Raw genomic sequence first — 14,811 nt, 5'->3', positions numbered from 1 at the left:
TACAGCTCATGTTCTCTCTTTCTCAGTAAACCAAATAGGATCTGTGAGTCCCATCTGTCAAGTGGCGTTGACACGTTCTTCATAAAGAGACAATAGGTTGAGGGCCTCAGGGACACGCTGAGGAATCCCAAAGTCATTTTAGGGACAAAGAAGGCAGTTTTAAAAGTTGAGTAGTAGATACAAATTTTAGTTTGGAACATACCTTTTTTTTTCTGATGACATACTTGAATATTTGGGATTTTGTATATTTCAAAATGATGGTTTGCTTCTTTATATTCTTTCCAAACTTCCTGAGGATGCTTTGAAGTGATGATCTTGCGATGTTGTTCTATTTTAAAATTTTACTTCCCCATAAAATACTGATATTTACCCAAAGTGCTTTAGAGAAGCACTTGAGGGGATGGAAGCAGCGCTGTATCCACACCCACTTTCCTCAGCTGCTGTCTCCCACCTGGTGTATTTCCTTTAGAAGTTGCCGACTGTCACTTTCAGATTGAATTGCTCCTGAGAGTTCAGTGAAAGCTGATCGAGAGCGACATCATCAGAGGACTCAAACAATCAGTTCTCATGGAAGACAAATTTAAATTTTAATGATAGAAGAATATTTTTATTTTCACGTCCAAACATTAAAGAAAGCAAATGTTCTGGAGAGATCAGCTATTTTTCCTTTCTTACTAAGTGCAACTCAAAGTAGTGGACTGCAAGTCTCAGCCTCAACAGGACGTTTCTCCTGTCCCCGCTGCTCTGCTCCCGGGCTCTGCCAGCCCTGGGGTGCACCCTCTGCCCCAGCCTGGTCCTCTCTCCCTTCCTGCCTCCCTCCTGTCTCTCCTCTTCCTCTCCCCACTCTCCCTGTGCACCCAGACGTGCACTGCGCATAACTGACGGAGGGAGCAGCTTTGTCTGCCGGCTGTGGACCAGCCACGCGGAGCACAGCGCCCAGTCCCAGGAAGGACTTCCGGATGCAGGCTCCCTCCTGGCCCATTTGGGGAAGACAAGTCAGGCTAAGGCTGTGTGGGCTAAGCGAGCATTCCTCAGGCAACCCCTTCCTCATTCCACCACTTCATGTCTGACATTTCTGTGGTGCCCAGGGGAACTTCCACTCGCGATATTTCTCTGATCGTTTGTGGGGAGGACAGAGAGAGGAAGAGCTCATTCCGAGAGAAGCCGATGCGTGTGCGGTCACGCCTGCCTGAGAGCCTGGCCTTTTTATATTCCAGCATCTAGCACCAGCTCGCCACAGTTAATTGCCTTTCTTAACTAAGCGTATTTTTCAAAATCTGAAAGTGAAATTTATGGAACAGCGTATTCTGGCGCCCAGCGTCGATTCGCGCATGGAAGCGGTGTCGGCTGCGCTCTTGAGCCCGTGTCCTCCCGCAGGTGAGCACCTCTACTCGGGAACGGCGTCCGACTTCCTGGGCAAAGACCCTGCGTTCACGCGGTCCCTGGGACCCACGCAGGACCACTACATCCGGACCGACATTTCAGAGCACTACTGGCTCAACGGTGAGTGCCATTCTCCCTTTCGCTAGTTTGGACGTCACTTTCCGGCAGAGGTAGAGGAGAAGCGCACTGCTATTCACTCAGCTGCGCTGGGGTGTGTGTGTGTGTGTGTGTGTGTGTGTGTAGCACAGCCTTATAAGACACATCTGAAGCAATTCCGCATCAAGTTAGACAGCCTAGAAGCTTTTGTGCGCGGTGATCCCTGATATTTCTGAACTCCTGCTGAGTCCCAGGCACCTAATAGATGTCTTTAACGTTTACGTGACACGTGAGGTGTGTGGTTATTTCACAGTTTATAAAGACGGGCAGTCTGTAGTTGAGAGAAGTTCGCTAATCTGGTCAGGGTCCACCTTGCTAGTTTCCGAGCCCAGATTCCCGGTTGCCATCTGTCCCCTCCGGGCTGAGTTTTAATGACACAGCCAAATACTGCCTTGAGCTCAACGGGAACGGGTAATAATGTAATGCTCTCTCCTTCCTTGAATATATTTTTATTTTTGACTGATATATAATATGGCTCCTTTTAATTTTAATTGGCATATGACAATTGTACACATTTGGGGGTACAGTGTGAAATTTTAATGTATACAACATACTGAGCAAAGCAGAGCTGACCCTGTCCAGTAATTAGCATTTATCCTCATTATTTTTTGATATTACATATGTGCGATGATAACTTTTTTTGGTAAAATGTATGGTTGGATGAGGACATATCCCTCCAAAATTCTAAGCATATTGTTACTGACACAGATGTTCCTAACTACTATTTTATTTAGGGGTCATATTGTATTTTGGGTTTCAAAGAAACACAGATTTAAATTTATTTAATTGATTCAGAAATGAATGCAAGGCTTCCTTTCCACCTCACACCCTTACAAAGAGAAACACTTTCTGAGACATTTCTTTAATTAAAACCTCCAGGTCCATTTGTTTACACAACAATGTGAGCCTCTACTCTGACAAAATAAATGGACCCAAAGTTAACTTTCGTGAAACTTCTTGGTTTGAGAGTGACTCCACAGGGTTCACCTCTAGAAGGCTTATTAGATCTCTGGGTCTTTATATTTTCCTGGATTTTTATTAGTACATGTCTTCCATACATGATGATTACATTCATCACGGGGGGAGTTGGTGCCTATGTAAATAATGTTTAGATAATGAGATGTTCCATGACTTCACATGAAGTAGAAGGGTGTGTCTCTCAATTTGGGAATGCAAATATCATCAAGTCGCTATTCTTTAAAGAGATTATTCAAGATTTTTTTATTTTGGTACTGGGGATCGAACTCGGGACCTTGCGCTTGAGAGGCAGGCGTATTCAAGATTATTGAAGAGTATTTTCCTTAATACTGACATGTCCATAAAGAAGTCTGCAGCACTGCCAAAACAATTAATTTACAAACATGAATGAGACAATTCTTTGCCTTCTTTGCCGGGGTGCTGTTCTTATTGTTGTGCTAATAGAACACAAAGTGGGAAGCCTTAGACCATTTTACACTCCCCTCCTGCTCACTTCGTGCTGAGCACCTCCTGCCCTGGCCAGAGAGAGAGAGACAGGAGGGCTGAATGTAGGGATGGGGGGCGAGGAGCTGTCTCTGTCTGGATCCACCAGGGCTCAGTCTTAACTCTGGAGGCAGACCTTAGCTCTCAAACTCAGGACCTCACGCCTGCCAGGCAGGAGCTGTGCCTCTGAGCTGCATCCCCAGCCCGACCTTTGCTTTCTTAAAGGTAAAGTGACCAGGGCACGAAGTGTAAGGAGAACAGGACAGAGAGGAGCCCCTGGTGTGTCAGCTGGCAATGAGGAAGGGACAGAGAAAGGCTGTGGCCATGGGTGCCCAGGAGGCCATGCTGCCTCAAGCACTCGAGACAGACCACACTGTTGGCCAACAGAGGGCTCTGAGGGCGTCAGACAGAGTTCGGGACCAGCAGCCCAGAAAACAGGACATGGAGGAGGAAGGGATAAGAGTCACAGAAGTCTTCAGGCAAATGGCCAGCATCTACAGGAACACACACTCGCTCGGGGCCCTTCCGGCAGAGAGCTGAGCTCTCTCAGAGCTGCCAGGGCGGTCAAGGAGCTTACTTGGCCCAGGACAGCTCCAGGTTTTTTCGTCACCATTTATTCTGGAATCCCTAGCTTAGTCCAAGAGCAAAGCCATCTCATTGGCACCCGAGTTCCTGTGTGCACAGCCCGACGGCTCAGGTATGTGACTGGGTCAGAGCCTCCTGGGCTCTTGGACTCTGACCTTCACGCTGATACCAGCACGGACTCCAGTGCAGGAGCAGTGTCAGCCGGGCCAGGTCGGGAGTGTTAGTCAGGAGACCCGAGGAGCTGCGCTGGTAGCAGGCCTGATGTTGCTCGGGGCTCTGTAAGGTCCCCACCTTCTCCCTGCTTATGTGGGGGTTCCGAGAGCTCAGCTGTCCTTGCGGGGCTTCCCACGCCAGTGTAGAGTCTTTAATCCCAGTCCCCCTGTGCCTGAATACATGTATTTATTTGTAAGTCAGGGATGCGAACGTTCTGCACAGGACTAAAGATATCAACATCTTAGTTTTGATTGTGTAGCTGTGGGATTTGACGAGTTCTTTAGTGACCCTTTGGTTTAATTTGATCTGAAACCTAAAACCCCTGAGTCTAAACTTTTAAAATCTTTTTTCCATTCTGACCTGCCCTTCTGTGCCAGCTTCCGGACATGCTGCTTTCTTGACCCCCCACCCAGTTACCTTGGGCTTAGCTCCCAGTCCCTCCTTCCGTATCCTTTATCTCATCTCCAGCCTCCAGCCAGGCCTCCGCTTCCTTCTGAACATCCACTGCCCTTGCTCCTTCCAGCCACCTTCGCCCAGAGCCCTCTACCTCCTCCCGCTCACTGCCCGCCCCGTTCCCAACTCTGCTCCCCCAGATCTCCTTTATGTAATCTCCACCCTGGGCCCTCCACGGCCCTGTGAAATGTTGCTTGGGTACTGCCACAGCCTTGGGAGGATTGCTATTTGCTCACCACGCTTGCGAGGCTGCAGGAGAGCTCACACAGCCACCCTGCCTGAACATACAGGACCTGGGCGTGTCCATCCCGCTCTGGACACTGGGTCCCCCAGTGCACGATGCAGTCCAGGGCCGTCTGCTCTCTATGGCATGGCCCTGCTCGGAACCTGCATTTGCACAGACCCACATCTCTGGAGATTGGGCCACACCACAGGGGCAGTAGCCCTGGCCGCTGAGGGCCAGGAGGCAGAGAAAGCAAGGTGCCCAAGTTCAACCAGGGAGAAACAGCCAGTGTGGGGAGGAGGAGGCTGGCAGTCTGGGGAAGAGTGCAGGAGGAGGCCAGAGATGGGGTCAGAGGCCCTGTAAGGAGGGGAGCCCGGGGCTGAGCTGCTCCTGTGTGAGAATGAGAAGTGACTCTTTCCAGGGACAGTCGGCTCAGGCCCCAGGTCCCCACTAGCTCTGGACCGAGAGGAGAGGAGAGGACAGTGCAGAGGGATTGCACTGATCTTGGGTGGACGGCGTCCTGGATGCCATCTCCTTTTACACCACATGGTGGACCCTGAGCCAGGGACGTCCAGTCTCCTGGGTTCCAGCCCTGGCCTGCCCTTAGCGTCCCCTGCTTCCGAGAGGAGAGCAGCCCGGAGGGAGCTCAGGACCTCAGAGCCCGCCCGGAGGGGGTTCTTCTGGGCGGCAGCTGCGGGAACAGCAGAGTTTCTGCTTTGGTGTGGACCCGCCACTGTGAGCTCATAGATGGGCGTGCTTGCTCCATGGCTGCCTGTCCAGTCTGGCAACACCAGGCCTGTGTGGCTTCTCCCTTAGGTTAATTAAGATGAACACTCTCGCAGCTGGGCTCCTCTTCCACACTGGCCACACTTCAGGCTCTCCCTGGCCAGGTAGGCTGGGGATGTCACCAAGGGCTCCTGGGTCGGGAGCACTTCCCTTGGTGAGGAGCTTCCTCCTGTAGGAGGAAGTTAAAGTGCTCTCTCCTGATAGGCACAGTGCGGCAGCCAGGCCTACAGCCCACTGGAGAGCTCTCTCCACTGTCCACGCAGCGTGCAGACGTGGAAGCTGCCCTTCAGTTCCATGGGCCGCTGCCGGGTGAGAAAAGTGCAGGGCGTGTGCATGTTAATGTCTGACTCTGGATTCCTTCCTCTTAGGTGCTACTAGAGCAGTGTGTCATCTAGTTCTGGTCAGATATGTAAAGTACTCTCCTTAGAGTTTGCTTTCATCCTTTCATTTTCAGTTTTAATTCCTAGGTATTATTTGCTTGTGATCAACTAAACCCTTATAAATGTACTGAGATGAAGTGAACTAAAGACACCATTGAGCACATTAACTGAGGATGTAGGTTCTAAAGAATCACGCTTCTTTAATGTGATGCTAAGGAATCTCCTCGAAGTGCATTTGAGTCCTGGGCCTCTGGGGGCGCCGGGAACCCTGAGTCCCCCTGTGCGAGCAGGCCGCTCTGGATTCTGTGTCCCTCCTGGACCGCTGGGCATCGCCCACCCCTGCCCTCCTCAGCCCACGGAGCCACTCGGGGGCCCCAGTGCTGCTCATTCAGTCCAGACCCTCCCTGCCCTGTGGTTCTAGCCCCTCTTGAGAAGGTTAAACACTTCAAAGCTCTGCCTCCAGTGAGGAAGGCTTCCTGATCTTCTTCACCAGCTTGTCTTAGGCAGCGTGAAGGGATGGGAATAGTGACCTGCGTCAGGGTGATTGCTGGACACAGTGGCATTTTGTTAGAATTGTAGGGTAAAACTAAGGAGTGGGACTGCCTGGAAAATTAAAACAAACAATGACGTCTCACTTGCATATGTTTTTGTTTTCTTTCTGGGTAGATGAGGGCTTTTGTTTCAAATTTTATTTTTAACATATGGAGGTAGTTTGCACTTGAAGTTTCTGTCGGGGTGATCTGTTGTGTGTAGATTCTCCCACATAAAGATGTGAGTTCTCTTTAAAGCAATAGGAAACTGAAGTTCTGAGGAGGAACTCAGCAGTGAGGAGAGGGGTGTGCACCCCATGAGCTGTAGGAGGAAGCACCATCCCTCGGGCAGAGGCCCGGGGTGTCAGGCTGTGAGTGCATCTGTGCCGTGCGTGACCACAGACTCCACCGCTCTTGGCTGAGTTTCAGCTGCCAAACCGGAACACTGTGCCGTAATGAAGCCCAGGTCTCTACTGGAACAGTTTTAGTTTGTCTGACTCAACAACTAAGCACTAATTAAATGCTAACTATTTTTACCCAATCCTGGCAGCCAGTCAGGAAAGAGTTTCTATCATAAAATGTTTACTCAGATCAGAGATCTGAGACAAGACCCAGTGTCATCTGCAAGAAAGATACTCTGTATCCTCGAAGCATGTATTTATTTTTAACTTATAAGTATGCTTATAATTTAAGTCACAGAATAGTCTGTGATCCTCTTTTTTCCATAGTTAGATTTCTTCATGTAATAAACATTTGGCTACCCCATGTGCAGCATGCTTTCCCAGAGACTTGTAAAAGAGCCAGCGTCCCAGAGAAACAGCTCAGTAAAATGGGTGGTGACTGGAGAAGCAGGAGGCCATGTGTGCTGGATGTTCCGGGTTAGTTGGGAGTTCAAGGAAGCGGCTCTGGGAAGACTGTCCACGCCCCTGCCGCTGTCACAGCGAGGCCTTCCTGCTTCCCGAAGCTCCTGGGTCAGCTGGTGGTAGTTCTTCTGGTGGAAGGGGTTCTCCTGCAGCCTTTAGACCTTGAGTGACACTCTGCTGAGGGCCCCGTTTCCGGGGGAGCCCCAGGGCAGCCAGGTACAGTCAGGTGCGGTGGGATCAGCTCGAGGTCCTGCGCTTCCGGGGTGCCCCTCCTTTGCGTTCACACCATGGAGAGGGAAGGCTCCCTCCCTCCCATGGTAAATATGGAGCCACCTTACAAGTATCACACCACTGTGTCATTTCTGAAGTGACAAGCGGTGGCAGTCACCATGTGGGTCCCCGGGACGCTGTGTGACTGCTGCCGGCCTCGCACTGAGGTACAGCCATGACCCTGCGTGTGTTAACGCCCACCTTGGGTCACATGTCTGTCAAGATCAGGGAAACCCATCACGGTTCTATAATTTCTGCATGACTTCGTTCTCTCTGTCTTCTGCTTGCTCGGGAGTGTAGCTTCCTCTGTGTCCCCTACTTTCCCAGTGCGTCCACACGTCTGCAGTTTGGCCATGGCTGAGGAGGCAGCTGCACCCTCTTCCCACAGGAGGAACGGCGGCCTCGTTTTCTGAGACAAGCTCCTGCTATGCAGCCCAGGCCACCTTCGAACTTGCAGAGATCCTCCTGCCTCAGCTCCTAAGCGCTGGGATCACAGGCCTGCGCTTTTGATGTAGTCTTCTACCTCCATCCACGGCTGGGATGTGGGGTGTTCAGAGTGCATCACAATTTTACCCTGGAAAGCAGTGGAGCAGGAAAGAATGAAGAGAAGGCTCCTGTACACTTTGCTCCTCTCCCTTCCTCTGGGGCCTGGTGAGCGAGAGGCCTGGACCACCCGTCTGAGGGCCCTCAGGGGGCTGGTCTGCGGGGCTCCTGGACAGCTGTCCTCGCTGTGCCTGGGGAGACTTCCAGCAGCCCGGGCTCCCGCAGTCACAGCCCGCAGGGCCTCAGGGCAGTGCTGAGTGCTTCACTTTCTACCAGCCTTTTCCCTTCGGAAGCTTCTGGTCTTCCGGGTCTGCTTCCTAAACTCTGGGCCTGGCACTGTGAGGCTCTTGCTGCCCCTCACCTTCACCCTGAGGTGCTGTCTTCATTCCCAGCAGCCCCATCTCTGTCTCTGGCCCTTTAACCGAGAGATCACTTCGAGACTCGAACCAGCCAAGTTCAAGTCCACAGCTACATAAAACCAAGACGTTGGTCTTTAACAAGGACTCAGACAAATACACTTGTCACTGATGCTTTGCCAAGGGGATTTTGCATTGAAAATGTCTATTTTATTTTCATATATTATGGCTACCTTTCCATTAATAACCGTGTTGTTCTCAGAGGCACAGGATGTGCTCGATTCTGTCACCCCGGGATTATGGTGAAGACAGTGGTAGGGACAGGTGTCACCGTCATGACCGTAACAATAAATCTCACCCATCGGATAGTCCTGAGATGCTGATGCCTGGTGTGGACCAACTCATCTGCTCCCGTCTCAGGGATTCTGCCAGGGCCATGACGTGGGGAACACACTGTATCTGTCCAGCAGCTGAGACCTAGAGAGCATGAACAGTTTGCAGAGCTCACATTTACAGGAAGTGGCAGAGACAAGATAGAAACCCAGAAAGAGAGTAGATTGCAGACGACACACACTCCTGTTTGTTTTCATTTATTTTCTCCTTGGGCAACTTTATGAAATGCAGCAAAGAACATTTATATGTCACACTTTAGAATATATGTGTATTTCTTTCCCTAAGCTCTTTATAAAAGGCCACAAGGAGGCTGAGGCAGGAGGATCACCACAAATACAAGGCCAGCCTGGGCTACATAGCCAGATCCTGTGGCCACAAGGTATGATTCTAGATGTGAAAAGACTCAGGTAGAGCAATTGCATGACATTCTGGCCAACACTGGGCACCCACACCATGCAATCCGCTGTATCCAACCCTGGCCCCACGAGATGATGTCGCCCAGAGATGACGTCTCCCAGGGACAGCATGGCCTTGCTGGTTCAGGGAGCCACACTCTATGCTGTCTATGTGACGTGGCGAGGCCTAAGCGGCCTGTTCCCAGCGTACCTCGTCATAAATGCTGAGCAGCCGGGCTCAGTGAGGCCGTGGCAGTCGTGAGTGTGCTGCAGTCCTTCTCACCACGGTCCAGATTCCCTAGGGGCTTGTCAGTGCCCTCGTGTTCCTGTCTCTGCCCTTCCGGTCTCCTGCACCGAGCTCTTCATCTACTTCTGATCGTTTACATCCAAAGACATCGGTACCATCACAGCCCGATTGCTTCGGTGTTTCAATCTATTGTTTTTCCCTTTCTCACAGGAGCAAAGTTTATTGGAACTTTCCCTATCCCAGACACCTACAATCCAGACGATGACAAAATATATTTCTTCTTTCGTGAATCATCTCAAGAAGGCAGCACTTCTGACAAGGCCATCCTCTCCAGAGTCGGGAGAGTTTGTAAGGCAAGATACCGTTATTTATCTTACTTTAGGCACTATACATGTGAATATAGATGGATGTACACTATGTGCTATATATATTTGTGTTATGTACATGAAACAACCATGCAGTGTTGAAAGAAAAGCAGCCCTTATTTACAAATTTGTAAAATAGATTCACACTATCATACATGTGCAATTTTTGAGATCCAAGAGTAACAGGAGAAAACAAAGAATGTGATTTTCAAGCATGGCAGTCTGTCCTCCAGCCTTGGCACGGGGCTCCATGTGCCGCTTGGGCTGCTCACTCCTTTCCACACAGCGGCTGGCCGCCTCTGTCTGCAGTGAGGTCACCGCAGTGTCCGGAGCCAGGAGCTACAGTTTTTATGCAGTCTTACATAATCCTATTTTAAAACTGAAGGAACTTAATGTAATCACTAAGTAACCTGACCACTAACAAAGTCACATTCTGTGTTTTTATCAAAATACAGAGCTCACCCGTGAAGTTCTATATTTTTACAAGGACCAAATGAATTTAAAATATGGCCATATATTTTACCATATTAAATATTTTCTAGACCACTAATCTAGATTGGGTTCTGAGAGAAAATGAAGAAGAAGAGCAAATACACCAAAACACAAAACATTTATTTTGAAAAGCACTGCGATTAGTTTTAAATAATGCCATTTTACATAAATTATAGGTAAATACAGGAGCTCAGTGAGCCCTTTCCCCTTTGTGTGTCCGACTCTTATTTGATCAAACATGAGCTTTAAAGAACAATAGTGCCACTGGAATCACACTTTGCATCCCGCGATGTTATGTCTTTGTTTGAGTCGGACCCCCTGAAATCACCTTTCCGAAGTGGACAGACACTGCCCCTTAACCGCAGCCGTGGGGCCAGAGCTCTGAAGCTAATGAACACGGAGCGGGAGCTTGCTCTGGTCTCAGGCAAGCTTTCCTTTCTTCCTCCGAGCCTGTCACTCTTCTCTCTGCCTGTGCCTCAGGCTCCTGAACACCTCCCTGGACAGAACACAGACTGCAGGTGCTCATGCAAACATGGCTTTCGCAGCCACCCTGTGAGAGAGGCCCAGATGTCCTCGCCTGGTGCCCTGGCCAGTGATGTCCCCTGCCCCCTCGCCCACATAAGTGCTGTCCCAGGCACCCTCCCTGCAGTCTGAGGGGAGCAGCAGTTTCCCCCAGAGCCTCTCCTGGCGGGAGGCTGGCGTGGCACAGCCGCCAGTCAGAGCACTGGGGATCCCTATGCCCACGGCAAAGGAGTCCGAAAGGGTCTCGGCCCATGAGCGTGTCTCAGGTCGCAGGCACTGCCCTGCACGGCAAGGACGTGCACTGCCTCCCACACACGCCGTCGCTCATTTCCTGAGCATTCTGACCCAGCAGAGAGCAAGTCATCCATAATCAAACTACGCTTTATCCCAGCATAAGTGTAGTCTTGAAGGTGGGGAAAGGCTTAGAGTGTGGTTGAATCTTTCAAAAATGTCTGCATTGAAGGCATCACTGGGCCCTGAGCATCACACAGAAGGTTTTCTTTCAGTTATGAGCAAACTCCTTCAGAGCTGAAAGGGCAAAGAAAACTGTAGTGAATGAGTCCTCTCTGCCCAAAAACACCCTGAGACCACACAGAAAGATCTGGTCATGCTGTTTTTCTTGGTTAGAAAGTGAATAATTTGTGAGATCAAATAAGAACGTATGACGGGGGAATTTGCATAAGAAATGGAGACTCCTCAATCATTCGTGTGTTCACTGGATCCCTCCATTCAGTGAGCACCTTCGTCAGAGCATGACCCCATGGCCTAAGGTTTATACCATTTTATTTTAATTGCCTTCATTGCAGCTTCTTAATTATAGCACATCCAGCCCATGTTTCCCAATTTTACTTAATAATTTAGCATTGAATTTTACAAAAGCTGAACACTTCCAAGTGGAGATCTCAATAACAACATTAATCTGACACGAAATCTTTATATATATAGACACAGGTCGGTCTTACAAAATGCTAACACATTTAATCATGATTTGAAAAGTTCAGCGTCACTGCTGTGTCTGTGTGTTATTTTCATACCCAAAGGCTCCTCTGACGTCACTGGAAGCTATTCCTTTCGCTTCTTTTCTTTTTACCCTCAATTTCATCATAACATTGTTTTCAGTTTTTGAAAAATAATGATAGAATGCGTATCTAGATTATGAAAAACAGCCGAGTTTGGCAGTAAGAAGAAAATATTGAAGAAGACAGAGGAGGTCGCGTTAGAGACTGAGCAGCCCACATGCTTTCCTGAGTCTGCCAAGCTCTTTCCCTGACATGGGGTTCTTTATATCATTGGTACCCGCCTCTTCCCACAGTGCCTGTGTGCAGTGTCGTTTGCTTCCATTTTGAGCTCAATACTTAGGCTCAGTGAAAACACGCTGACAATTTAAGAGCTCTCTGCTTCTTCAGTTACTAAGCTAAAAAGTGGTTGTGTTATCTGTGAAAAAATATGTATTTGTAAATCCACCAAAGATATTATTAGGCTGAATAGATCATAGTGATTGGTTGGGAGGAGGTTGTAGTGATAGGCAAAGATCACACCAAAAATGACTAAAGGATCGTAATTCATTCTTATCTCAACAGCAGCAACAGTATAAAATAGCTCATGTGTAAAATGTATTACCCTGGACAATTAGTGGAGATAGAAGCCACAGTACTTTTATCTCTGAAACCTGGTATAGTGAGGGTAGTAGATATATACACTATATGATCAGAATATATAGTGAATGTTTAAGTTTTTAAAAATTGTTACAGTAAAAGACACATTGTCATCAATCCCCCTCAAAGTGCCTCCCCTGGTTTCCAGGAGACTGTACTTGTCCCATTGGCCCTGCCGCTTTCTGAAGCAGCTCTGGAGTCCTCTTCCTGAGTGTCATTATGAGGCGTGATCAGAAATACAGTGGACGCTGCTGCTGAGAGCCATCCGACAGAAAGGCAGCTCATAAACCATAATGGTGTGTCCCACCTCATCACTGGCTCTCACATGTGACCTCTGGGTGTTTCCCAAAGTCAAAGTGACCATGAGAGGCAAACATTTTGAATTGATTCAGAATACCATGATACCCATAAATAACACAACTGAGGAAACTCAGAAAAGAAGGGCCCACAGCTGTTTCAGAAAGTGGCAGGAATGAGGAGGACACTCCTCTCATTATGACTGTTTATGAGAGCACATGAATTGGGATGTGACCAACACTCAGGAAGGTATGGAGGCAGGGCTTAGACCCCTGCTTTTCAGCTTCTGACAGTGTGTTCCGAGAGACGTAAACACCTGGTCACGCTGCAGTGAGTTAAGTGGTGAAAACTGCACACACACGCACACACCCTATACACACCACACGCCATGCACACTGCACACAGCTCCCCTTGACCATGATGCAGCAAGGGGAGAGGCATGGCCTGGTGTGACACAGGTGTTAGTGACAGCGAGTTGCCAAGGGTTACTGGGGAGAAATGACATTCTATTGGCTTTAAAGGCTGAATTACCATTCTTATGTTGCCTTCATTTTTGAGAATATTTGTGCCTCTGAGAATGGAGCTCATTCCTAGATATAGCAAAATCATTTGAAACCATTCATGGTGAGAATCTTGTATACTTTTTGAATATTGCAAATGTTGTTTATGAGATATGGATGAAGGAGATACTACGAATTAAGTAAGTTGATTTAGAACTTTTCTCACATGACAAAACTGCTCAGTGACAACCTGCATCTGAAGCTCTTTGCAAACTATATCTGTGCGCCGTCCTGCGTGGGGCAGGTGCTTCCTCGCCAGTAGCTCTCCTGTGGGCCGTGCACCTAGTGATCTCTGCACACTTGGAGCGAGGCTCGCAGCCCTGACTGGCTCCCAGAGTCCTCGAGGAGCTCTGCGGGCCCGGACCCGTGGGATGGATGTCCGTGCCGGGAGGCACTAGCGCAGGCCGGCCTGGTGAGATGGGGTGCAGACAGGAGGCAGGCACACCGAACGGCCCGGGCAGGAGGGCTGGTGTCTGTTAGCTTTGCAAGGGGCCACTGTCTAGTCTGCAGTGTTCGCCGCCCTGTGTGCTTCCCTGTGAATTGACCTGAGGAGAGGCCCGTGCCTGCGTCCCACACCGCCTGGCCCTCCCACCCCCAGGCTGCCTGGCGTTGCTTTGGATTCTGCTCCCTTTCCAAAGGCCTCCTCGGGTTTGTCGCCAGCCCACTCTGACTCCTTGCAGGCCAGTCCCTTCTGTGCCGCAGTTTCCTCCTGTCCTGTCCGTGCCCAGGACTCAAGTTGGATGCCCTTCCCGGGCCGCCTGGGGCCGCCCCTCCCTGCCCGGGTCCAGGCAGTGACTGATAGATGGCCCTGCTGGGGTGGCCGCCGGCTTTGGAGACCTGTGTTTCTGGGCCGGGACACTTCCGGAGGCTGAGATCTCCCGGGCGGGCTCTGAGCTTACAACCAGTGCCTCACTTCCAGCCTCAGTGGGAGGTTTAGGCCCGGCCTTTACAGACGTGCGTCCATCTGCTTTCCTTCCTCGGAAACGCAGAGCCAGGGACTTACGCTATTTGATGTAGCTGAAAAAGAGAAAAAAGGTAAGGAACTCTGATGCTACCTGAAAGACTGCTAAACATGCCCACATTTACCGAGTAATTTAATCTGCTAAACCTTAGAAATGGAATTCTTTAGCATAATGTATCCTGCAAGCCTGCATTTCTAATGTTCATGAGATTTTGAAGTAGTTAGGAAAACGTGCTGCTTCCATTTGCCTTGTCACTCTCAAGGGTGAATCCCAAACAGCTGGCCCTAAATACTAGCACAGTTTTTTAAGGAAACATTTTTCCTTGTCCCTTAAAAACTACTGTATTCAGTGCCTGCCACAGAATATCTCAGTTTATTCATTTTCCTTCCCCTACTCTTTTGGCTTAGATGTTTACATTTGCATGTTTTGGTTTCCTCTGCTGCTGAGTGTCTCCAGGTCATTACTAGCAGGTGAAATAAGACCTCCTGACTGTCAACCTGTCTGGAATTTATTTGGATCCCTACATAGCAGAAAAGATACAGAACCTTTTAAAACAATGCAAAGCAAGTGCTGACAGATAATAGGCTGGTAAGATGAGCTGGGGTGGGCCCCTCATCCGAGGTACTACTCTGAGGCTGAGGCACGAGGGTTGAGAATTGAAGGCCAAGGAGGCAAACTTAGCAAGATCGTATCTCAACATAAAAATTAAAAAAAGAAAAAG

General features: G+C 49.4%; 1 protein-coding gene across 6 annotated transcripts in view; it reads left to right on the top strand.

Moving 5' to 3' along the window:
* Sema3d (semaphorin 3D) overlaps nt 1-14,811 on the top strand; it is a 161,823-nt gene that overhangs the window by 104,537 nt on the left and 42,475 nt on the right. For all 6 annotated transcript variants that reach the window (XM_004839776.4, XM_013070355.3, XM_004839774.3 and 3 more), the window contains 2 exons: nt 1,378-1,503; nt 9,448-9,590. In XM_004839776.4, the coding sequence (XP_004839833.1) occupies nt 1,378-1,503; nt 9,448-9,590 (269 nt within the window). The remainder of the gene's footprint in view (nt 1-1,377; nt 1,504-9,447; nt 9,591-14,811) is intronic.

This window comes from Heterocephalus glaber, unplaced genomic scaffold (genome assembly GCF_053883595.1).
Source record: "Heterocephalus glaber isolate CG9 unplaced genomic scaffold, H.glaber_assembly_v1.0 deba00000678, whole genome shotgun sequence".
Lineage (NCBI taxonomy): Eukaryota > Metazoa > Chordata > Mammalia > Rodentia > Bathyergidae > Heterocephalus > Heterocephalus glaber.
The sequence above is the reverse complement of the archived record's forward strand: the minus strand, read 5'-3'. Positions and strand labels throughout refer to the sequence as shown.